The sequence below is a fragment of the Mastacembelus armatus genome, chromosome 13, assembly GCF_900324485.2.
Source record: "Mastacembelus armatus chromosome 13, fMasArm1.2, whole genome shotgun sequence".
Taxonomy (NCBI): Eukaryota; Metazoa; Chordata; class Actinopteri; order Synbranchiformes; family Mastacembelidae; genus Mastacembelus; species Mastacembelus armatus.
Genome location: NC_046645.1, coordinates 20,163,345 through 20,189,876, shown reverse-complemented (window position 1 = coordinate 20,189,876; position 26,532 = coordinate 20,163,345). Strand labels below are relative to the sequence as shown.

Below are 26,532 nucleotides of genomic sequence, written 5' to 3'. Positions count from 1 at the left end.
TGAGTCTTTCTCTGAGGTGTCATAACAACCAAAAGGTTGAAACAACCCAGCTGTCCACTTCTGGCTGAGCTACACAACTGCACTGTCAGTGAAACCTGATATTGTCACTGCATGTTAAAGCCAAGGTTAACAGAGAGCCACAAGGTCATTAATTTCTGTTTAAAAGTCTCTAATATGGGCTGCTTCAAAGGTGGCAACATGTTTAGATACCATCTTTTGTCATTCACCCAGCTAGCCGCAGCTCCCCCTTCATGTGCAACCCATTTTCAGGGCAGTAAATGACACAGCTCAGTGAAGAATGACATTGGCTGCACAAACAAGTTCACATAAACCTTAGTACTGTAGCTCTCATGACCAAGTACAATCAAAACTAGACCAAAGGACCAGAGGGGAGGGAATAAAAAAAAAAAAAAAAAAAATCTGTCATTTTGTCTTTGGCTCTGTACAATTACATTTGACAACTCCTAAATCCTGTAAGCTGTCCCTCACATCAATGAAGTGTGCAGCACCTGGCTGGAACAACTGTGACAACAAAAAGACTTTTCAAGGATTTAGAGCTGAGAGGTGGGACCCAATATCCAGGTGAGAAGTATGATAAAATACAGAGGAGAAGAGAGTCAGGTCTTTCTGTATATGCTTTCCTCTTTATTTGATCTCAAACAAAACACAACAGACTATTTTCCCTTGCTTTGGACATTTTAATTACCTACTTAAGTATATATACAGAATATAGGCATATTGCGTATATCATGCCAGAAAATGTGACTACCAGAAGTAATTTTTCAAATCTGAAGAAAAGAAACTTTTCAAAATTAGCTAAATAAGACGTTTTTTTAGCGTTTCAAAGCAGCGGTACCAGTCACTGCCGACAGATCTATAATCTTCCCTTTGGAAAAGCAATACAGAGAAAGAGGGAAAGGGTGGGTGCTCACAATGACAGGATTAGATGGATTGCCTCCTCCTCAATTAATGTACTTGAACGTATTCCCTCCCTGGGTCCAGATTATTAGCACCGGGGTCAGGGGTACACACTAAGCCAAAGTACAGTATATGTCAAATCTTTTTAATTAAGTGTTGGTGGGTGTGTCATGCCTTTGCTCTACTCATAAAGATCGCATCGATCCCCGGGTACTGGTAAGGAGTGGGATTTACTTGCTAAGTCTTAGCATGTCCATCTCCCCACAGATCTAACCTCTGTGAGCCCAGAGCTTGTAGAGTGAATACCACTACACCACCTCTAAATGTCCTTCTGCTGAGTTTGCTAAATGAATGACTGTGTGTGTATCTGGTTTCACATAAAACTGTGCATTTTAAGGCCCACAGTGAGGTGCCAGCCTTGTGATACTGCACAGTAAAGCAATAATGTCAGCTGCATGTGACTAACAGCAAAATCAGATAAGGGGGTTGCCAATCCCTCATTGTGTAGATAAGGCGTACCTATGCCAAAGCAAAGGAGTAAAAAAAAGAAACTAATAAGCCTGAATTCACTGGCCTTGGCTCCACACTAATGGGTTTCGATTAATCATCAAACATTGGGGGAAGAAATGGGGAAAAGAAAAATCCTGTGAGTGCCCGTCTTCCTTGACTTCCATCATTCCTGTATCGTTTTCCTTCCAGGTTAAAAAGAAAACAACAAAAAAACAACCATTGTAATGGTTATTAGGGTGACTCTGGGTGCTTGATAACATGTTAACTTTGTTCTGTTTACACAGTTGTTACAGAGGTATGTCAATAGTGTAGCAGTAACAACGCTTGTCATAATGTATTATTAACAGTGTTAGCAGAGATCAAACTACATAATTATTTACTGGAAAAATAGGACAAAGATGTGGAGCAGTATCTCAGTGCCACGAAATGCTTTTCTTCAATGGTTTAGTGAAATTATGCAAGGGTCTTTCTTCTTTCTTGGCTGAAAATAATACACACTGAATGAAAGAAACTGAAGGTTCCTGAGGAGATGAAGTCAAACCCCCGGTCACCTCAGTAGATATGATTTTATTTTGCCAAGCCGATGGAACTGGAAAGCATAAGTCTAGTGTTCATTTATCTCGGCTCACTCATTCAGTATTCCATAGAGACCACTCGATAGCGAAAAAAAAAAAAAAAAAAAAAAGACTGTATCAGCCTTGAAATATATTGGATGGAATGAGGCACAGGAGAATTCTCCCTCCTTCTCTCTCTGATCTGATGCTTTTCTCAATGCACGGAGCCACTCTTTAAAGGCCATCACCATCTGGTCAATGGAAATTTGTGAAGGCTTTGAGTGTTGCATGTACTCACTTCCTCAGCATCTCTGCATATAAGCTAGTAGAGGATCAGTGTAATTAAAGAATCAAGGCTGATAACCTAAAATCTGTTTGTATTTCTAGGTTTGTGTGTGCATACAAGAGGGTGTAGAAAATATGTGTTCTTGAATGTAGAGTGTATGCTCTCATAGTGGCCTGGCCCGCAGTGTTGTCACCTCATTGATAAAAATCAATAGTGACACTTCCTTAGAGCAGGAAGGCAGACATTGCCAAGTGGCAGAGGAGCTGAGAGCACACTGACCTCTAAGCTCTCCTGCAGCTCTGTCATCTCCATCAGAGTCACAGAGCAGGTGTGTGTAGTCACCAGAACTGTGACAGGGATGTTTCATTTTAGCTTAGAATATCTCCATCCCACAATTACATCAACACACATCCATAGCAAGGTAATTTGGCAGTGAACATATGAATGTATGTAAATTGAGAAGAGTAGGATTTTAAATCTAGTTCAAAATTCTGGAAGAAAATGAAGTAGCACAATAATAGCAAACAGATCAATACTGCAAGTTCAATGACAAACGTCTGCAAGAATCCAGAGGGATTGTGAGTGGGGCCATTAGGCTGTTGTGAGAACAATGATAATGTCATGACAGATCCAGAGCTCTTCATTGCCAGCACGTATTCAGAAATGACAGAGGATGTCAATAGCTCATTTCCATAGTCGGCAGGCCTGACCCCCACCCTCTCAATCCAGCGGCTGATCGTGCTAGTGTAAAACTTGCTACACTCCAATGACTCACATCATTGGACTCCCTGAGACAAGATGGCTGAGAATCACCCTTTTCCTTAAAAATTTCTCTCCATCTCCCCGTTTTTCTCATCAAAAACGGTGCATCCGAGAGACATAGTACACCGAAGAGAATTGGGTTACAGTTTCCTGACCAAACTAACCATGACCGTCACAGCAGACAGCACCAGGATTTAATAGCCAGTCCAGAGATATCTGGTGATATTCAATCTGGAAGCCCAAATTCAATATATCCATCTTTTAGCTGCTGAGAGTTTGATTCATTCATTTAAAATAATTTACTTTCCCTATAGGTAATCAGCTACAATGGCACCAGTCTATGTGTCATGTAGGAAGCCAAATGATTTTCTATGAGTCTACTTCTCATATAATACAGACTTCTAATTGCCTTGCACAAGATCAATAGAGAGCATGGTGTATTTAACTTTCAGCTTACTGCAGAAAAGGTCAGTGTCATAAATATCTCCCAGAAAAACAGAAAGTGGAAAATAGCAAAGAGGGAGCAGGTAGAAAGGGAGTGAAATGAGGAAGCAAACCCATAGAGAGATGCACGATGATTGCAAAAATGAAGAGAGAGTAAGATGTGTGTGAGAAAGAGGTATGCATGAAAGAAATGTCACAAGGGAAAAGGCACTCTACTATAAGAATTAGCTTTTTACAATTCTGCCCAAGTAGTAATGAAAAAACATACATACAAAACAACCAGACACCAGATGCAGCATGTAAGGGGTGAAAAAAAAGGGTGTAGAACCTATGATAATCACCCTCATTAGAGGTTCTCCAGAGTTCATGACTCCATGGACAACTCTGCTGAAGACTAATGAGCGCTGAACTCAACCCTTAAACCTCACTTAACATCAATAATTCAGCAAGCTAAGGCAATTAATGCTTAACAGATTCCAGGTTTTGTTTATTAAATCCATTCATTACCATCAAACGTATTTTGAAAATTGATGAGAAACCACTTGAAAATAAGCTTGTTATTTTTGCAAAGCTGTCTTTCTGGGAAGATGCATGCTTTTCATACTCCATACAGAAACATACACCAGCACTGTTTGGGGCATTTTGTAAGGATGGATGGTTGGTGCTGCTTTAATTTGGAAAATAAATTCATCGGTCGTGTTCAGAATAATAAATTAAGAAAAACAGACAATTTAAGTTTAATGTTTAGGCACACTGCCAGGCACTCTCAAGAATGTGACAGAACAGAAGGGAAGTAAGGAAAAGTAAACATGCAGGGAACATGACTTGGTTCACAGGAAGAGTTCAGTCAACATCTTATGTTGGATATTGTACCTTCTTGAAGATACAATGTATGTCCCCTGGCCCAAAGAAGCTTTATTATTTATTACTGTTGTACTGATAATCTGATTTAAATTCTGGCACACCTTCTCTGCCCTAAAGCAATACCATTCACAGTTTGTAGTATAAAGTTGCCCTATACCCTCAACCACCAAGCATATACATTAAAAAGAAAAATCACCTTTTAAAAAAACTGCTTTTGTCAGTGTATCTTGCATCTGCTCTTTACTATAACATTTTTCTTTCTCTACACAGATAAAAATCCAAATCTATAAGTCATTTACTTTTTTTACAATATCAGCAGCAAACGTGGTTTGGCGTCATTGCTTTGCAGTCAAATAATTTTTACATTTACATTTTTACAACAAAGTTAAACAACAAAATAACACAAACACTTGGCATGATCAAAAGAAACTTTATAAAACAGAGTGGAACACACAGCTTTATGATCTCTGCATTGAGGTTTCGTTCCACCTACATACAAAAAGCTTATAGGCATCCTCTACAGAGGCAGCAACATGCAAAGTATTGAGAAAGACTGATTTAAGCTTTTGTTTACTCTTTCCTGTTTCCATGAATTTTTCCATAACTCAGTGTCTCCCTGTTAGACGGAGAAGACCAACAAAACACAGTGTTCAAACTTTGCTGAATTTCGTACGATATGGTTTTTAGATTCCATAAACTAAATTTAGTACAATCAGTTAAATGCTGGACATCACCTGAAGCTACCTTCTACAAATGAATATACTTTATTTTATAAATACACGTTTTTTTTTTTTTTTACATGCATACAAACATGCCTCCACTGTGACACTGTGCATATAAAATACAATTCTATCTATTTCATCATTTTCTTCTGGAAATCAAATGAGAGACTGAATTAATTGGGCTAGAAAGCCAGGGGCTTAACAAAATATGTATTATTACTTTGTGGTTTATTGCATTTTTTTGTAATGTTGTAAAACACAGTATGATGATTTTGGCTAATATTTATGCTGGTACTGTGGAGCTACAATGAAAGCTCAAGCACTATCTTGGAAATAAATTTGAAGAATACATCTGATTCTATTTATGGATTATGTTGTAGTAGAGTATTCAACTGAGTCTTAGGGCCTTGGGCACTTATAATGTTCACATGCATGCAGACTTTCAGCATAAATTACCCTCATATTTTAAGAAAACATTAACATTGTCTTTTCTTCTGATATAAGTGCTGTTGACCAAGGTTCCATCTATTTGAGTTGTTGAGCTGTAACATGTTTCAAACACTGCATGCTGCACAATATGGTTAAAGCAATCACACTCTTTTTGTTTGCTGTAAAGATATGGAATAACACATGAACATAGATCTGTGTTATGCACACACATTTCATTTGGACTTAAATAAGACAAGATATTTAGACGTGTCCCCAAGTATTACCTCTAAATAAACTATACCTTCTAAAAGTTCAGCATTTCCTTTAACTTAAATAAGCCAGTAATACCTTTTAATGTTTGCTTTATTGTTTAAAAAAAGAGACAGTCCAGGTTGTCTTTACTCGTCTTTTGGATTCCTGCCCACAAATAATATTCTCCGTGTGCAGCATTTCTGGTTTAACAAAGGCAATAACTACTGTGTTGCCAGATAGTGTGGCTCCATTTTTCAGATAGCTGTTTGTATTTCCTCTCTGTGCTGAGGTGCCAAATGAGAGCATTATGAAGTTGCTTTTGTGTGGTTTTGCATCTATGGTGACCCAGTTGAATGAACAGGCAGAGGTCCAGAAAACTGGCTCCAAACTCCTCTGCAGGCTCATGAAAATCACTCTCAGATGGCGATTGTATGAGCTCCCTGAAGCATGAAAGGCATGCATGAGATCTTTTTATTTGCTCTACTTCCTGGTTGCTGTCAAATCGATGAAGAGATGGGACCATATTTATGAAAAAGTCTGGGGAAATCTGAAGATTAAATTTTCAAGGCAGGCATCAGACAAAAGGCCCTTATGACATTTTCATTTTATAGCACTTGCTATTTCACACTGTCCAAATGTGAAATTTACAATCAAGATTGTATCAAATATATTATATCAACTATTTCCGTCCTTTCAGCATATGGTTTTTTTAATTGGAAAAAAAAGTTCCACTGATGTAACCTAAAAGTCAAAAAATGACCCGTACAGACCAGCTTTGGCCATATATTTGATCAAATATAATTATATTCATATATATCATATGTATCTATGGATAGACCTATAGCATAATATGTAATAGTCCTTGGTAGCACATTAGATTACAGCCTGCAAATTATAATGCAATTACTTGTAAGAGGTATTGATCAAATTGAGCAGTAACTCTGACTTAGAAATAAATTACACAAAGTATTTAGCTAATAATGACACTACTATAATAAACTAGTGTGAAGAAACCATCTGCTGCATCTATAACAAAAAATGCAGTGCGAGCACTGCATTTTTTAGTCAGCATAATGATTTAATAGGTTTAATGTGTAATTTAGAGCATTCTGTAGTACTGTATTCATAAATGCGTGAAGTCTTTGGCCTTCACAGCTTGTTCTTTATTCTGACATGCAGCCTGAATTGTGAGACCGTGCATACTCAGGTGTGTGTCTTTCTAAAATACGTCCATGTTCTAGAGGATAAAGCAAACAGGATACAGCTGACCACAAACTGAAGTGCCACAGCAAAAGATATAAGTACTTTTCTAAATGAGAGATTCCCTTTTGTGACACCACCTCCAGTTACTTTCCTGCACATTCAGTCAGTTAAGTTCCCAATTCTCCCAGCTCCCAGTTCCTCTTTAAACTAGGTGTTGGAAGAAATAGTTGTAGCTGTAAAACAATACAGTATGTCAAGAAAAGAAAACCAAAAAAATACTCATAACAAGGAAGTGGTACGAAAAAAATTGAAAATTGCAATTGTTGATCGTTTTTCTATTAGTTTTGTTAGATGCCGAGTGGAGAACCCTGCTAGTCCAGTTCCTACGCCGAGTGGTGGAGCCCATGCGGAGAGAGTTTTCAGCAGAACCCGAAGCTGTATTACCCCAAAATACAGATCTGTGTCATGCACGTGAGTCCTCTCCTTTATCCTTCACCATCATCCAACATAACAAATACAATTCACTACAAAATATTTACACTTTAATTTGCAGGTTTTTTAAATCTGTCAGGTTTTTTTCCTTTTTTTTTTTTTGCTTCTTTTGTTATTTTTTGTTTTCAGTTTTGCCACTGATTAGAAAATAATGAGACTTACCCAGCTGATTGTTGTGGATGACATGCATATCATCTTGGCTCTGAAAAGACAGAGAGACTTTTTAATAACAGCAAAAAAGGATGTTCAAACATGTTTTCAAATAATGACCTAAATCCATCTAATTTTTTGTTTCACAAAAGATGTAGAAACTGTCAAAAATGTCTTGTGCAAAGATGCTCAGTTTCAGCTAAATACTCTATTTCCTCTTCCTAATCACTAATTAAGACTTAGTGATACTAAACATGGAAACCCTTGTGGGTTATTTGGAGAAATAATGGGCAAAACCCCACATCATTAGTCCTTTTTAATTGTGTGGGTTTTGTGCCTGCAGCATTTAAGAGCTGTGCATTCAGCTCAATTATGGTGTTGAACGCTGTTCCACCTACAGAGCTGTCAGCCCATGCAGCAGACCATAGAGGGATGAGTAAATCGATCACAAGCCAAGCAAACTTTGAAGAGCTGTCTTTCACCTCCATCTTTCAGAGGAACTCTTTCAGTCTTGGGAGAAGGCGAGAATGTGCATGTTTTGGCTGTTTCCAGAACTCTGGAGCGAGAGCGGCATAGTATTAATAGATAATGACAAACTGGGGCCTGCTTTGATTTATGACTTCCTCTAGACTAACAATCATTTTGCTGGCAAGCTGTTGCAGCCTTCAAAAAGCTTAACTAAGTCATAAATTCACCCTCAGTGGGTGTGGTGCTGTGGAAACAGAGAATCACAATATATGGTAGCAGTTGTGTGAACCATATGTAATCTGCTACTTCAGCACATTCACATTCAGCACAATTCTCATAATAGAGAACAGCCTATTAATTTAGCAGATTTCCAGCCCCAAACAGTTTGCTGCAACTGTCACGACTATGCATCGTTTACTTTTTGTAGGATGCATGTTCCCTACACTTCCTATCTTTCCTATCACATTCATCAAATCCTGAATCAAGTGTTTTGACAAGCAATGAGTGAGCATGTTTTTAAGACACCTACGATAGCAATATGCAAAACAATGATCTGTGTATATGTGTGGCTCTGTCTTCTTTTAGTATGTTAGTAGGTGATCAGAGTTAGAGGGAAATATATGCACAGGCAGATAAGATCATATCAGGGTGATTTAATTCAGTGGGTACAAGAAATCAGCTTAATTGGACTCAGTAGCATTAGTCATGCCCACAAGGTTTCTGTCTCATCTTATCATACACTCTGAAATCATTTCTTAGCTGAAGAGAGCAGGCACCCTGAGGTGAAAAATTGCATCTCTATTGTCAGAAGACTCTGATTTGTAATCAGATAATTATTCATAATATTTTTCCAACTTGAATATATAAATTATCTAACAACAGGTGAATACTGAGGGAAAACCATTCAGACAAGAGAAGGCACATAATCATTAAAGAACTTGAGGAACATTGGATTTTGTCTGGATGGATATGGTAGTTGTGACACAAGAGTGGCAGGTGCAAAGTTTTTCACTGCATCTCCTCCAGCACAACTCAACTCTGAGGTGCAGAGGAAACAATAAATCACTGCACTGTCACTGCCAAACAAAATAAATCAAGACCTCCAGTGTTATGAATTAACTGGCTGGTGAAATGGTACAAATAACAGTGATTGTGTAAGTGCGCTCCTGTGTATGTGTGTATGTAATGTGTGCATGTGTGTCTACAGAATGATTTTACACAACACTAAATAAAACCTGGCAGTTTTTAATGAGCCTTTAATGAGAAATCTCTAAATCTAGTGGAACTGTAGAAACTCCTACACAGTTATACATCAATTTATAATGTTCTGTGTATTTCGGGAGTTATTTTGTAATGAGCTGTGGGGATACAGGATTAGTACAAAAAAAGTTGCAGCCTCCACATTCATTTCAATTAGACCTCTATTTTGGCACAACAGGAGTCCCAACACAGCTGCCTCTAGAAATAAAATACAGGGTCACAGGCTGTTGAATCTTGCTCAAGCTTTTCCATAACAAAATATCTAGGAAGGCATTACTTTGGCCAATCAATTACATGCAAGTGCACCTTCTTTCTTTAAATGACTGTAACCACAATCACTACAACAAAGTGTAAAAATAAGTGCTGCTGCAATAAAAAGTTATGGACTGCCTTTAAAATCATGCATACATTCCTGAACTTCCTTCTTCTCACCTGCACCTGTAGCAACATGACCCATGAACCTGAACTTCCTTCTTCTCACCTGTACCTGTAGCAACATGACCCAATAACAGAGCCCTTTTCATTAAGATGTTCATTAAGGTATACCTGCATTATGTACAAATTTCATGCCAGTGTTTCCTTAGCATGCCTTTCCATTTGCCAGTGATATTTTACAAGAAATGCCTACAATTAACCCCCAATGTACAGCAGGCGAGATTTAAATAACCTTTGGCCTTGTTATTAATAAGAAAACAAAATGCGGGCATTAATTCTGACTATATGTTTTTCACTATCCTTAGCTTTTATAAACCAGTATATAAACAATATACATACTTTACCATGTAGTGCTGTTTTATAAGATGGTAGAATTTATGGACAAATGTAAATAACATAGTAACCACAAGGTGGCTTTACCTCAGATTTATATGGTCTTATTCATTGGCCCTTTAAAAAAAATGCCTCATTTTAAATCTTGCTCTTTGCTTGCACTTCATAAAAATCTCTGCAATTGAGTGACACGGAAGCTATAAATCTTTCTCTTGTAAAATATCTAATATTCTGCGGCACAGTGAACTCAGATCAGGACTACAATCATTTTCGCCATTACTGAGAGATGAATTATTCTCAGCTCACAGAACTTTTTGGCCTTCTCTGCACAGGTAACGCTCTCCTTAATCCCATCTGACAGCAGGCTGTCAGCCATTTGCAGTGGGAATCAGACACCCATAGGTGTTAAAAGGAATTGCTATGAGTCTCTACTGTCCATCTAAAGGAGTTAGTTTCACCATCCCTTGAGCACTTTTGATCTGCAGCACCACGGAGTGATTCATAAGGACGGAAAGATTGTGCCTCATGTATCTTATCCTCAGAACAATGGCACCACTGCAGTTAAGGCTTTTTTCAGCTGAAGTGTACATGTGTAAACCTCTTGAAAGTGATCTATGTAACGTAACTGTTATATAATCAGGGACAGCAGCAAAGACAACCTTTGATCTCTGCCTTTGATTTAGAAGCACTTTACATACATACGTGCCAGAGCTCTGTCCTTTGCTACATCTCTCTATCCCCAAGGGCACAGACACTGCACTGATGTGAATGACCCATCAGGTCACATTAGCTCTCTGTTCACTGATGGCAAGAATGATTCAAGGTTGCAGAATTTTATGAATTTTGACATGCCAGAGGAAAATGTGTCATGTTTACAGAAGCTGGCTGTCAAGAAGGACTTTGGGCACCTCAAATACCTGAAGGGCTGAACACCATTATTAAGGTTTTCACTATTTGCATCAGTTGAACTAAGAAATAAAATGTTTTGTCAGCACAATTATGAGGATGCTTTGAGATCTAGTGAGTAGTTTCACAATAAAAATGCATTTTGTATCCTTCTTGCATGTGAGGTGCCAAAAGAACTGACAGATTTAAAATTTAATTCAAAAGTCACTTTTTAATACTCAAGCAAAAGCTCGTGTAATGACTTGAGCCATCTGCTGCCTGTGAACATCAGCAGGCTATTCTTGTCAATTCTTCTTCACAGTATTTTTCTGCATTTTGTTGACTTCTGTTGGAAATTACGAGGAATAAACAGCTAATAACAGATTGCAGCAAAGGGATAAAGACAAAACTGACAAACTAAACTGTTAAATTCAAATTTACAATGCAGCTAACCAAAACGAATGACAAGGTAATTATACGCATCCAATCAAGGTAATTTTGATCTGTAATTAACTGGAATAAGATGCAGTGGTTATAGCGTAGGACAGTATCCATAGCAACAAGCATCATCCTGTCCCCAGGTAGCTGGGGAACACTGAACACTGGCACTATGGCCTAATCAGACCACTGTATTGGTTACATCATTTTTTAGGACATCATTTTCATTTTAGCTGGTGTTTTCCTCTCTCACTCTCTGTGTAACAGACACACGTGTGTTTTTTATACTTGGACAACCAGTGACATAAATCATGGCCTAGCCCTTTACCCTAACCTTAACCATCACTGCTAAATGTTTAGCCTCAGACACATACACGGATAAACACACATGCACACACGATTTGATTAAGAACAAGAAGCTCAGCTCAGCAGTGAGAATGAAAGACCAGTGTCATTGCATTTAAATTTTCTATTTTTAAGGTCATTTAATTAGCCACATAAATTATTTAACTTTATTGTGCAATTAACTGCAGGACAATTGTCAGAGCAGGTTTTGATGTTGTTCAGAATACTGCACACTCCATTAAAGGTTTGTCAGGTTCCTGATTTATTGAGCTCATACTTGAAACAGCTTAGGTTGTGCATTGCTTCAGCTGAAGCTGCACAAACAAACGTTTTTAACTGACAAAGGTTTCTGCTGCACAGTGTGTGGAATTTGTTCCTCTTCTAACAGATAGATTAACTTAATTTTTTGCAAGCTTCGATGATGATTTTACTTCTGTTTTTCTTCAGGTCAACTTATTTCAATAACAATACCACTTGAGAGTTATTCTGTTAAGCTGATTATCTAACTACAAAGCTCATTTTCTACCTTCTCACACAGTAAAACAGTTCAACAGGGGTCTCTCAGTTAGTAAGACTGTACACTGAGGGATTTTGCTTTGTTTTTCTAAAGCACAGGAAAAAAACGTTGCCAACAGAAGCAACCAGACTGCACAAAATTGTTGACAGTGGTCCAAATCTGGTTACCTAGAGCAACGGGGCAACCAGTACTATCATGCCCTGCTGTGTAAGTTATTTAGGGTCACAGTACGCTCCACGGCCCTCGCATGAGATGGCTGATGGACATTTTTGACCTGATCTTAGTCGCTTTGAAAAAAAAAAAAAAAAAAACAAAAACAGGAGGTTGGGCACACAGGAATTACAGTATTTAAGGTCTAATCCATCTGCTTTCTGAATAAGATTTCAATATTGTGTCTCAGCTGAATTTTTTTTAATGAGTGAGATACTGAATGATTCTGTAAATGTAGCTTACGTGATGGGCCACTGGAAAGGTTTCAACAGAACACTGATCAAAGTACTGTGATGTTTGCGCCTGTATTTTATGATCAGTATATACAGAAGAAATACATCAAACCATGAGGAAAAACTCTATTCAGAAAGAGAAATTGTAATTTAATGTTTTTTGGTTTCTATTTTTTTCTACATAGATAGAGGCCCAGTCTGTTCTGGTTATGTATGGGCATCTTGGACATCTATGTTAGTGAGAAAACCATCAACAAAACTCAGAAGCTCATTACTAAGCATTTGCCATTGTTATGAAGGTATTTATAAATACTTCTGACCATTTCAGTGGAGAAACAACACCAACTATTTTTAACAAGAGGCATGAACTGAAGCACAGTATAGTAGCTTGCTGAATGAGCCACTGAACAGTTCCACTAACATCAGTCTGCAAGCTGGATAATTAGCTGATCAGCTGCATCACACTGAATAGAACATTTAGATGCTTAGATAATCCTTACTCTTCAACTGCTAACAAAACACACTGTCTGTGGCTTGAAATCTGATGGATCTGATCAAACACAGCTGATGCTTCTAAAAGGCTACCTTTGTCCTTTAGATAATTAAAAAAAACTATTGAATATAAGTACATTTTAAAAAAATGTTTTTCCTGCAGGGATAAGGATAACTAAACATGATTTTAGTTAGATTCTAAGACCAATTGGGTTACTTAATCAGAGCTGAAATGCTTTCAGATAATCAATGCTGTGATGATTGTGTGCTGCTGGGCAAGTATTGCTATTTGTGTGCCTGCAGAGTTCTCACCAGCTGAACACTGGCAGTATTCATACAGGTTTGCAATCTCAGAGAAAGAATATGTCACTTTTACTGAGATAAGGGCATTGCAGAAGAGTGAAAGCAATGATTCAGACATCAGACTAGCCCATCTCCTCTGGAGTTTGATTTTCTTACAACTGCCCAAGGTAAGAAGATGCTGGATAGTAAGAAAAGCTCTGACAATCATTTAAACACACACTTGTCAAATTATGTTTGATGGAAAGCATGATAATGGAGAGAAGACAATTTTGTAAAATCAGACTTAAGTTATACTGAGTGGACAGAACAGCAGCTCTTTTCTTTTGAAACTGGTCATTATGTCAACAACCAAGCTGCACTTAAGATTGAGGACAATCTAACAGAGATGAAGTTCTTTACCTTTCAAAGCACAAATTAATTCAGTGCTTAGGCTGTTGCATGCTGGCAAATAAGTGTTAAGGCAAATAAAGGTTTACAAAGACACAATTTAAGTAATTTTAGATCGACTGAGAATGATGCCTGTGGAGCACACTTGTTTTGTATTACTTTTGAAGCTACCATTTAGCCTAGAAAACACATACAATAACTCAATGACTCACATAGAACAGATGATTACGTCTGTGTTTAATGAGTGGTTGTTGCTTTTTCCTCACATCTACAAACATTTTCTGAAGGTGAGCTTCCTGCCACGCAATTTATTTTCATTTCTAAATAATTACACACTGTGGAGTCCTCAAGTACCAATCCTCTTACTCTTACCAAGTATTCTGTGTACATGAGATCAAGGCACCTCTGCTCATACTAGCAAACTTGTAGTACACTTGTTGTTTAGGTTGTTTATGAAGATAATCAGATAATCCCACCACCTGTGTGTGACTTTGCCAGATTGTCCAAGTCATTCTCAGTTCAAAACGATGACAGCCATCAGAGGCTGCAGGCAACATTCAAAGCAGGGGTTATAATCTGTGATCTGTATGCAAGTCACAGACTGTGTTCATAGACAACTACTGAAAATTACAACAGTTACATGACAAAAGCCTCTTCTGACAATGTTTTATACAACACTAGTGATCAAGGAGTCCATTTTGTTTCAGATCTTTTCTTGCACTGGAAAGAAACTAACAACTGGATGTGTTCATCAGTTTTACAAACATATTATTCCAGGTTTAAACTACATTGCTATTGCTGCTTTGCATTCTGTGATCAGTGTTCCTATATCTCATGCACTACAGGAGCCCTCACAGATTTAGCAAGATTTGAATCATGATGCAAAGAGCCCAGCTGTTTAAAGCCAGTGAGAAATCCCCTCTGATGCTTGCCAGATCTTCTATATTGACCATTTGGCCCTTAAATCATCAGTATATGATGCTGCCAACTTTTTGTGAAACACTTTCCAATGTTTTAGCACCATTAACACATTTTCTTACCTAACTAGGAAGCCAGCTGGTGGATATATGAAATATCTATGATTTTTATTAGATTCTATTGGATTTTTGCCATTGACATGAAATAAACACAAAAGAAAAAATGGTTATATCAAGGTTTTGAGGCTTCAAAAATCACAGTGACATTCGGTGACACAAAACAGAAGGAGCATCTGAGTGAAGATAAGAACATATTTTCAAAAATTAAGACTACTTTATGGAATAATGCCCGGAAGTAATATCAAAATTAACTCATTTGTGGTTAATAAGCTAAATCATCCAAATCTTAAATATGGTTTTTAACATTAAACTACAGCTAGTGTGAAATCTTTTACTCAAATCTTCCATAATACCCTTCTGAATAACCAGATAGTTGAGAGAAATATCAATCATGTTTGGTGTGTTAAACAACTGAGTTGTTGAAGGAAAAAAAAAGAGAGGGCTGGCGTTCCCGGAATCTCAGAAATATTTGGCACCAACAAAAACATGCTTAACCCTTCTGCACTGTTCGAAAACACTACCCTTTCGTTATGTTTGGGGTGAAAACATCCAGTAAAATAACCTGCTGTAAAAATATATCAGATACATTTCGTTTTTTAACTTTTTTTTTTGCATAAATCTGTTAATCAACTTCAGTTCTAAATGTTAAAAAAATTTCCAGGATTTGAACTCTGCCAATTTCATAAGTGATGTCACGGATTTAGGAGGGGGGGGGATATCACAGTCTTGGCTATATCAAAGATTTTGATGTATTCTTGTTGTTGTGCAGCATCAGATTTGAATTTTTTCTGACTAATTTACTGTTCATTGGTGTTTTTACCCCATTGGCTGCCACTAAAGCTTCTTAACGTGTCGGTGAGGGAAGAATCCAGACAATTTTTCCAAATAACAAAAGCAAGCTCGGCATTTTATCTAAATCTTTATATAAATCTTGATGATCTCCCTGTGCTTGTGTGGGTTTTCTCCAGGTACTCTGGTTTCCTCCCACAGTCCAAAAACATGTATGTCAGGTTGATTGGTGACTCTAAATTGCCCATAGGAGTGAGTGTGAGTGTGTGAGGTTGTGTGTCTCTATGTGGCCCTGTGATGGACTGGTGACCTGTCCAGGGTGGACCCCTGCCTTTCACCCAAAGAGAGCTGGGATAGACCCTGATTAAGGAATAAGCGGGTATAGAAAATGGGTGGATGGATGGATGTTTTTCTTAATCTTTTGCTGCTGCAAAAGTTTTAGTGTTGTTTTAGTGATGCTGACTGACAAAAAAAGGTTCTACATACCTGTGTGTTACATTCATAATTTGCACAAAACTGAATAATTCTCTGTAGAATGAGGATTAATTAAGTGCTTTATCCACTGACTGACCATGAATTTAAAAGCATGTGCTGCAAAATATAGTGTATGTACATCTCCCACATGACCCTGATGTAAATTCCATGACTTTCCATAACTTATCTGGAGCGCTTCCATGACCTAAAAATTTGTATTCCTTTCTAATTTGTTAATATCGTCTTCAGCTCAGGTGATCTTAAAAAGAGGTCGGCAACCTGGTTTCTGCTTTGTAGCTAACATGTCCAACATTACTGAACACAACATGTCTGCTATAGTGTGTAAAATCTGCAAAATCAAATATAATGAAATTATATAAAACTTATAGTGACCAACTGTTAAGAAATGTATTATTCTTATTGTTTGTTAATATTGAATGAGCAAAGGTGAAGTTCCCATCATGGTCCCATGGTAACTAGGCAACAACCCCCCAGGCGAGCACTCAAAAGCACCAGGAGCCACATGTCAGGGTCAAGAATGTAGGGGAAAACAGAAATAAACTTTGAGATGTTTTCTTATGCCTTGTGCAGACATTTACAGAAGGTCTAAGAATAGACTTATTGAAACAGTTTGGACAAAAAGGAACTCCATAAATGAGTCTCTCACTTTCGATAATGTCTTTTTTCCAGCACATTAGACATGACTTTTATTCATGATTATGTTTCCATTGTTGCTCCTTTCATTCCCTTAATGGGTTTCCTCTCCTGAATAGATGTCATTTAAATCTTTGTTTTCTCACTCTTACAGGCAGCTGTCCTTAAATGTTCTTTTATAGCAAAAGAAAAAAAACTGAGCATATTTTTCTAAAACATAATACAGTATTTAAAGAAAACAGATTTAAGTAAACTTTAAAACTTTTTTTGCAAATTAGAGGTTAAAATCTCTGTCTGCTTCTCAAAATGCTATCTAAAAGAAAACCAGTTGTTTCTGGATATGCTTTGCATCCTCACTTAGATCACATAGGAGGCTTAGTTGATGAGGCTTTCTGTCCAGCACTGTTAACAGCAATGTAGAACATTTGAAAAAGTAACAAAGTGTAAGGGCAAAACATCCTCAGCAGGAAAACTAGTAGTTGACGTCAGTAAAAAGCACAACAGTAATTTCCTATTCCTGTGATGCTAAGCACCTCTGCCAGGAGGCTTACTGTCAACATCTCACACCAATAAAAGTAGAGCAACTGAACATTTTAATTATTTATCAAGCAACAACCTCAGACTTAGAAAATGCAACATCAAGGAAATCTTACACTTGACTAAAAAGCAAATCAGTTTGTATTGCAGAGCAAATTAAACTTCTGAACTGGAGACTAATAATCAATCCATCTAAAAACAAGGTTTTTTTTTTTTTTATCTCAGTAGGTCAGGTAATTACGGCTTTAATAAAGGTGAGGAGACCAGGAAGGGAACTATTGAGGCTAATTGTCAAGAGAACAGCACCAGCACATTGTTTCAGATTACATCAGCAGTTTTTCTTACCTGTGAGCCGTCTCCGGAGGTGCCAGCAGCAAAATGGATGTGAACTGTAAGAACTGAAAAAGAAAAAAAAGTATATCATTTTGGAGAATGATGCAAATAGCAATGAATATTTTAAAACTGAACCATCATTTCATCTATGTAGAACAAAAGTTTTTTTTTCTTCAGGCTAGGTCATCACTCTAAACTCAAAGCTGCCACATACAGGCAAGGCTAAAAGAAAACAACCTGACTTGTGTTATGATTTCTGAAAAACAAAATTATTTATGAGATAAATCAGAGCCTAATTCCTAATCCCCGGCTGGGGTGCTCCATTAATCCATCCAAGTTTGTAATTAGAGCCAGGAGAACTTCAATCTAATTACACTGCCATCAACTCGGAGACATGACAATCTTCACAGAGATTCCCAGGATTTCAAATCAATACATCAAAAACGACCATGTCACTGAGAGTGAATTTATACACTAGTATGTATTAAATCAGGCAGCCTGCACTCCAACATCAGTCAGCTTTAAATATGACTTTAATTAGGTAATAGGACTCAGAAAGGAGTTAAATTTCCTCTCCTGACTCCCTGCAGCTGCTATTACAGGACAAATAAGAGTGTTGATTAAATTCTGAACGCAGCAGATATGTTTTCTAGGAACAAGCCAGCTGATATTTCTGCTGCTAGGCAATATCTAACATGCACACAATATAAATGTACATGTTTCATGAGACAGATATGATTTCTATAACTGTGTTCATGACCCAGTCTGCAGTAATTTGTTCAGACATTAATTGCATTCATTGCAAAGGAACCCTCTTAAATTATTCAAAGAGCTGAGTTAACTTCAAAACACTTCTGTGTGTAAAGCCTCAAGTAAAGTCACTAGATCAGTACAAATGAACAATGACCCTAATTATTCCAGTCATGAAAGCTCAAAAAACAATAATGGATGCCAGCCAATTTTCAAAATTTGCCAACTGGCCAAAAGCAACATTGTTTTTCCATGTTCCTTTCAACAAAGAACGTTTCTTTAAAAGAGCAGAAAATACCCACATGAAGTCGTCATTACTTCTGTAGAAAAGTACACAGAATTTTCAAAGGGAGATCTGATTTTCACACATATTTTTTTGTCTTTTTTTTGGTTAATTGCAGTTTACAGTTATAAGTTACAGTTAGAAGAATGCTTTTGTGATGAGCCCAGCTCAGAATATGCCTCCAGTAACAGTTATGTCACAAAAAAGCTGCTTAGGATCCTTCAACTCAACCAGCGATTATTATTATTATTATTTAAGTAATAATACTTAAATTCAATAAAACTCATTAATAATCATCTCAAATAATATTAGTAAGAGAAATAATGATTTTTCTAATACGGATTACTGAATAACCTTTAAGTCACCACAGACACAGCTCAGATTAATGGAAAATAAATAAAAGAACATCTACAGTTACATAAAAAGTGAGCAAAGTTTATCTTGAAAAATGAAATTAAGTGGACCTTGACTAGAGATTGTTTTGTCAAAACTCTCCAAAGTCAATAACTGGCAAGCTCAAAGTAAATACTGAAAATTCATGATTTTTAACACTTATTACATATTTTAACACTTATTTTTAATAGCTGTTAACTGGTTTTTAATCAATGATGTCTACAGCCCAACAACTGTAGTCTATCTCAGGGAATATATGGCTCCTAAAGAACGCCTGTGCTTGATGATGTACTAAAGAAACCTCTGACATTAATTGTAATTTCTTCATTTAAATTCATGCCTTTTTTTAATCAGTGCCAAAAGCCAACTAAACCACACAGCTAAACACATTATTAACATTTGATGTGTATGGATCCCAATTGCCAAGTGTAGTTCAAACATAAAATCTTTCCCAACGAATCTTGAATTCTGTAGAGCAAGTGCTGACTACATTGTCATCTGGCAGCCCAGTTTTTCGTCAATATGAAAAATGCAGCATTTGGCATGAAATCACTCTTCATACATGAATACATTCCGGTTTACAATACATCCTGCTACATCTGCTCAAACCTACACTTTTCATGGCTCACCCTGGAGAGGCAGAGTGGGGGAGTGAGTCCCTACATAATGTCAGGAGTTCTGATGGGAGCGCCTCCATCTCTTCGCCTCCTCAACCTGCATAATCAAGTCTGTTGTTTCCAACCATGTTTTCAATTGAGCAGCACCATGGGGAATTTGCTTTCTTTGATTTTAGAAAGTCTGGAAATCACTCTACATGATGAAAGCTCTGAATGGCTTAGCTGAATGCTATACAACAAGCTACTCAATTTGCATTGTCATTGTAATAGAAGCAGAAGTCCAGTGCAATTAGATGAGAAACACTGTGCTCATCACAATGGGAGGGAACCAGGCTGGTACCGGTCTGTATCCTATGAGAAAATGAATAATCTGATAATCAAAAAAAAAAACAAACAAACAAAAAAACATGTATATTTTACAACATTTACAATTGTACTTCCTTCTCTCAAACTAGATGAAAATATAACAACTTGATTTGCATGTTTGATGCTTGGTGTCTAACTTCATTATCTCCTTCATAGAGGAATAGGCAGAGAGGGAGTAGAAAAAAAAGACACCACATGAAAGTACTTTGAAGTAACTAAATGACATTAACAAAGACAGCTATGCAGGTGTATTACGTTATCTTGAATGCTCATTAGCAGTCAGTGTCATCTTTAAAAGAGCTCTGATTATCACCATATCCACATGGAGTAGTCAAAGAAAAATGAGACAACTAAAATATTCCAAAGAGACTCAACATTCAAGAGTCCTAATTGCAGCTACATCAGTACCTAAAAAAACAAGCTATTTAATCTAGTAGGACAATAAAATCTAAAATGATGTTTGGTTCAATGCTGATATTTACAGTATCCAGAAACCACCTCTGAGACCAGTGCACAAACATCTTTAAGCTTTAAGGGCCATTAAACCTGAATCCATCTCTTACCAATCCCCTTCTAAAACCATAGACAGCGGCTCCCCACACTTGAGATGAAATAGAATACTACCTGCACTGCAAAGGATGGCAGAGAGTGGCTGGTGTAGACAGTAAAAGTCAAGCATTCAGCAAGCCAAAGAGACTGACAGATAAAAGGCCAGTGAACAGTCAGCTTCAATTTCAGACATGATGACAAAATGGACAAATGGGATTTTCATGTTTCTCTGTTTCTGCCATGAAGCTGTGTAAAAATATAAGAAATTTAATTTTCTACTTGTTTTATTCATGCAAATTTGATTGCTGCCATGTTTTTATAGTCTGCATTATGTTGCTGTAACTTTTAGCTAACAGGCAATGTCCATGCTGACCATGAGCTGGCAGAGCCTCTACATAGGAAATACATCCATATTAGATCATTTTGTACCTTACAATTAACTTCCACTGCCAGTGTTCAGTGAACTGCAGCATGGATGTTGGACTGGTGAATGGCATGTGGCAAATATGACTTTCAACAGGAGATTGGTGTTTGCTACAAGCCACAAATATTCAATTATTTTTTCTTTATTTTAACCTTAACAGTGGCATGTATCTAACTTCAGCCATATCTAGTCACAATGCACAAATATGGCAGAAAGATTTTTTTAAATGTAGGCACTGGATGAAAAATGTCATTTAACCTATTTTTGGGGTTTGCAGAATTGTTCCATAGGGATGATTTTTGTGTGACGACCAAGAAAAGTGTGACAGCTCAGGCTAGGACTGATCTCAGAAATGTATCAAGAACTTCAATTCTTTCTGTTATGACCCCACTCATTTTAAGTCTCGTCTCTACACATTCAAGAAGTGGAGACACATATTTGACAGTGAAACATTTTCAACTCATTCCAACGTGTCTTGACCTCAATTTGTGTTGCCTAGAACATTGGGTGTAACCACTCTCTCTTGAAAAATTTGCTCTGTGTTTAGGCTGAACACATTTAAATAAGATGACAAGTTCATATAGTATATCAAGGTCTGATTCCACTCTCTGGTCCATATTAATAAAAACATGACTTTGTAGCTTTAACCCTTTTTTTTTTTTTTTTTTTAAATTGTTGGTTAAAAACCTGTGCAGTTGATTCTAATCCAGTGTTTCTGTGGGGCCACAGACAGCAGTGCACTACAAGTAGTTCCTCAAAGCACTGGCACAGATGGCCCAGTTTGCTCTGCACATCCAACTGTATTATGATCAGTGCATCTGATTTGTATTTTTGAATACTACTCCACAAACTGTTACGTATGCAGGAAGCGTAGGCTTCATCTGGCATTACGTCATATTAAATTGAAACTTTTTATTCTTACTCCAGCAATGCCTCTGTTTTATTTAAATACAGTTAACATCCTTTTTAACTTAATATGTGATTTATTCTGATATTTTGAAAAGTGCTTTGAACAAAAACATTAATTTATGCTGAGTTCATTAGCTTGGCCATGGGACAGGGGAAAAAACTGTACCTGCCAGATCAGTAGTTCATTGATCTACAGTTTATCTCAATTAAACACAGGCTTTGTCCACAAAACATTCACAACACTGGCCACATTACAGACCACTAACCAAGTCTTACTCTCAGTGACTGAATAAGTTTGTAATTTTTACATTTTATGTCACTCATCCTGGCAAAAATACTATAATTGAAAATTCACTTTTGATGATACTGCTGTATCATGAACATGTTTAGAAGAAATTATGTAACGGCTGGTATTTTCCAGAAATAACACACTAATGACCGCATATTTTTGAATACAATATTCCTCTTTTTCTATTAGGTCAATCTCAATATTAAATATTGAACCTTTCAAAACTAATCAGTGAATTGAGAAAACAGCCATCAGATAAATCAATAATGAAAATTCTTTTTTCTAGAAACTTTAGAATCTCAGTTTGCAGCGCTGATCATATTGATCTCATATGCTGATATATTAAGTGAGATAAATGCCAAAATCTGACAGCACATGAATGTGTATCTTTTCACAAGGTACTACTCCTAAACATTTTTGTGAGTGAAGCCTAATTAATGTTTTTAATCAATAATTTAAACAACTAGGACTCTAACCATTCTATCACCTCTAAGACAAATGCAGCTCATTCACGCAGCATTGCAAAGGCACAGAAACTCGCCCCCAGCACCTCTTCCTGTGGGATCCTCAAGCACTGCAAGACGGATTACAGATATACAGTAATCTCCAGCATATCTTGGTCTGAAAGGGTGAAGTCTCTCTGGAGGGATCTTTACCAGTTGCCTGATGCACTTCAGATGGATTCTCTTACTGTGAAGGAGTCACAGCAGCAGCTGGACCCTGAAGCCCTCTTGTATCACAGACCTAGTTACCCTATCACAGAGAAAACTTAACCTGGCCACTCGTGTCCACAGTCTCATTCCTTCAACTTGTGGCCACAGCTGAGAGTCAGAACAAAGAGTTTAAGAGTTTCTCACCTTTCACTTACTACCACCCCCAACATCCATCCCACAATCCTTTTTACTCTCACTTTTGTACAAAATTTGAAGACACATGAATTGAGGTGCCTGGATTATAAGAGCCAACTTTTTTCTGGGAGATAAAATAGTTGAATTCGTCTTTTCTGACATGTTGAAAAATTGAAGATGATGAAAAAGCATTTATGAGAATGAAAATGTTTTCAATCAACCAAGTTAATGGTCATATTCAATACATACAGCACATAATACAAATGACAGCATTACTATTGACAGATACAATCCAGACTGCATGTACAATTGCAGTCATTTCACTTTACTGCCTTATAATAAAAATAAATTAATTTACATTTTTTTTATTGATTTTAGCTTTAAAGTATAATCCACATGGACTGGAGTACTATAGCCTCAAACTTGGATGTAATGCTTGTCATCCCAACTGCACTCACCTGTAACCAACTCTAGTGCACATCAGAAATGACAATCGGTTGACGACCTCAATCTCACGGACGACACCATTGAAAAACAGTGGAGGCGGCTCCTGAATGTCACCAAACTGGACACTCTCCAGACCTCGGCTGCTCCTTGATGTTAGGTCCATGAATATTACATACAGGGGAGCAGACAAGCAGCCTTGACAGAGTCTGATGCCAAACTAAATGTGCTTGTCTCCTTGCCAAACACACAACACAGCTTTTGCTCATGCACAGGGAACCAGTGGACTGCGGTTTGGACATTGGCTCCAGATAGTGCCCAGACTCTTCTGTATTTTAGACATATCCACAAGCTTAAGACAAAGCATATGATTTTGCTCAATGGGGAATATCTTCAGGTGGGCTAAAAGACAACATCATCCTTATCAAGTTATCAAACACATATTAATCTGAGATAAGGCTGAGTTTATTTTACCTGCAACCTAAAATGAAATGTGACAGGTACAGATTTTCCTGCAAACTTAAAAATGTTGAAAGTTGGTAAAATAACCATTGACTGAGAGACTGAGGCAGATTGATAACCTGACATGTTTAGTATGTAAAGTAAGCAGAGAAGGGATATAAAATATTGATTAAGTGTAGGTTTTAAACTGATTATCCAAGGTAAAATCCAATTCATAATATATCAGCGTGAGCAGTAGCAATTTCTTGCAGCATTAAGATTCATAGATTTCTGGCCTGTTAGCCTGTAACAAGACAGTATTTAACATTTCCTGTGCTTTTTACTAAAACAGTCACCATTTCCTGAAATGCTAAAATACTTGCAGAACCTGGTGTGTTTTGTGGCCTTCTGATTACATTGCTGGTACATCGAAGGATCAGCAAGACATGCAGACTCTTCTGCCATTATTCTGTGCAGGTGGACATCCATTCCTTCACTGGGCCACTGCAATATTGTTCACTCACTACAATTCCCTCCACAGCTGCAGCCATCCAATGCACACAACACATCACTGAATGTATTCCATATGTGCAGAACAAATACATAGGCACTGGGCTGCTCTGTGTAAATGCCAGTGTTTTTTTTAAAGGTGAAAACAGTATCTCTTAGGCAAGGTCCCTTCGTGGTTAAATCATGTTTTTGTTCCTGTGAATTTAAACTCCCATGACATGTTTGACATTTAAGCCTCAAACTATTTGTCAACTAAAGAAATCAGCTCCGTTGAAAGAGTAAAAAATGTAAATGATCCACTGTGTGTAATATTTCTGCAGCAAGTCTGACTAGAACTTACTAAAACAACGACACTTCTAATACCAAAACAGTGCGAATGATCACACAAACGCAGCTGTCGCTTAATGTTCGACTTTTGTTGATAAATTCCCGACTGACAGCGGAAAAACAGAGTTAGTAGCCTAAGCTGACAGCAGCTGCAGCCTGGGGGCATTCATCCTCGGGCTTGGCTCCCACCAGTGCAGCGTCGATGTGTCAGGGAGAAGCTACTTAACGCCGCTTGTCGCGGGTGGGAAGACATTTCAAGGGAAGTGATTCCGAAGACTTGGGCTTTCAAACCTTTCTCCGCGATTAAACTCAATGTAAAACTTACTGCTCTGCATTAACACCACATGGCAGCCGGCACAGTATGTGCCAATCGCTTTCAACTCCTCAGGAAGTTGAGGCGAATCATGGCTCCGCACTTCTCAAACAGTTACACATAAACACTCGCGGCTCGTCGCTGTTGGCGCTGAGAAAAACGCAGCGTTCAGCGTGACACTGTCGCTTCTGTCCAAACTGAAGCGTCACCCCGGAAAACAGGACAAACTGTCACTGTTGAGGGCGTCAGTCGGTCCTACAGCTGTCTGCTCCGAGCCTCCCGACATGAGGATTAGAAAGTAAAGTGAGGACTTACAGAAGGAGAGGAAAATCCAACAGCCTGCCACTTTGTGCCCGGTGTGAGGGCCGGTCCACAGCATCTTGGGAGAGTCCTGTGAGCAGTGTAGGTGGTGAAAGAAAGCTCTCGGTGCATGGGCTTTCTGACAGTGTTAAAAAAAAAAAAAAAAAAAAAAAAAAAAAAAAGCAAGAGGGCTTTTCCTTTCCACAGTTTCACGGGAAGCGGGGAGTGGGTTTGTGCTCTGGTAGGAGGCAGCTCCACTTTCTGTGCGAGGCGTAAGAACGCGCCCTGCTGGCGGGATGAATTCAACGACCTGACTGATAGACTATAGGCTTCCTGTGGTATATGGAGTCAAATTGGAGACAATAAGAACTGAACAGAAATGAGGACATCGAAAGTAAATAATTACTTTTTTTTCAGTTTCAAGTTAAAATGTTTCAGTTTCAGTTTCAATTTTCAGGCTTTTCAGTTTTATATTTTTCCTTTCCCATTGCAGGTCTGTGTCCTGATTGGTCAGCTCCTTTTGAGTGACTGTTATTGTATTTGGTTCTTATTGGCCAGCTATTATGACCAGGGGTGTTTTGTCGGGAATCAAACCATAATAAAGTTAGAAAAGAGACACTGCGTGTGCCTACTGCAGTATGTCTTTGTAAAACTTGCATTTCTGACAAAATGGAAACTGAGTAATCATAATAGCAGCCAGAGCAAGCAGTAGTTAAGTGTGCGTTCAGGCAGCAGAATGACAAGCAGAGCTTTCCTACTGTCAATTTCAGTTTTGTTTTGAAATTTGGCTGTAGCTCATCTGTCTTACAGCGGTTTTAAAGGCATCTATATGTTTTTACAGTGTTTTGCTACTGACTTATTGATCCAAGAACTTGGAATCCTTCCAACACCACCAATATCTCAGCAGTAGGTTTAATGTTGTCATTATCCCCCCACATATAACTAGATACCCAGTAATTTGCAACCTGGGTAGTAATGTTCGGCCTCAAGCTCCAAAAATCTGTGAGTAGCCTATTCATTTATGATATTTAGTACATTTCCACCCCTGGTATA

At 37.7% G+C, this 26,532-nt stretch overlaps 1 protein-coding gene across 1 annotated transcript in view; it reads right to left on the bottom strand.

The window, feature by feature from the left end:
- Window positions 1-25,621, bottom strand: part of b3glcta (beta 3-glucosyltransferase a) — a 49,957-nt gene extending 24,336 nt beyond the window's left edge. Inside the window, exons 1-3 of the mRNA XM_026298859.1 lie at window positions 25,495-25,621; window positions 17,729-17,781; window positions 7,599-7,638 (exon numbers count right to left, since the gene is read on the bottom strand). Of these exons, the coding sequence (XP_026154644.1) occupies window positions 7,599-7,638; window positions 17,729-17,781; window positions 25,495-25,558 (157 nt within the window). The 5' untranslated portion in view covers window positions 25,559-25,621. The remainder of the gene's footprint in view (window positions 1-7,598; window positions 7,639-17,728; window positions 17,782-25,494) is intronic.
- Between the last annotated feature and the right edge of the window lie 911 nt (window positions 25,622-26,532).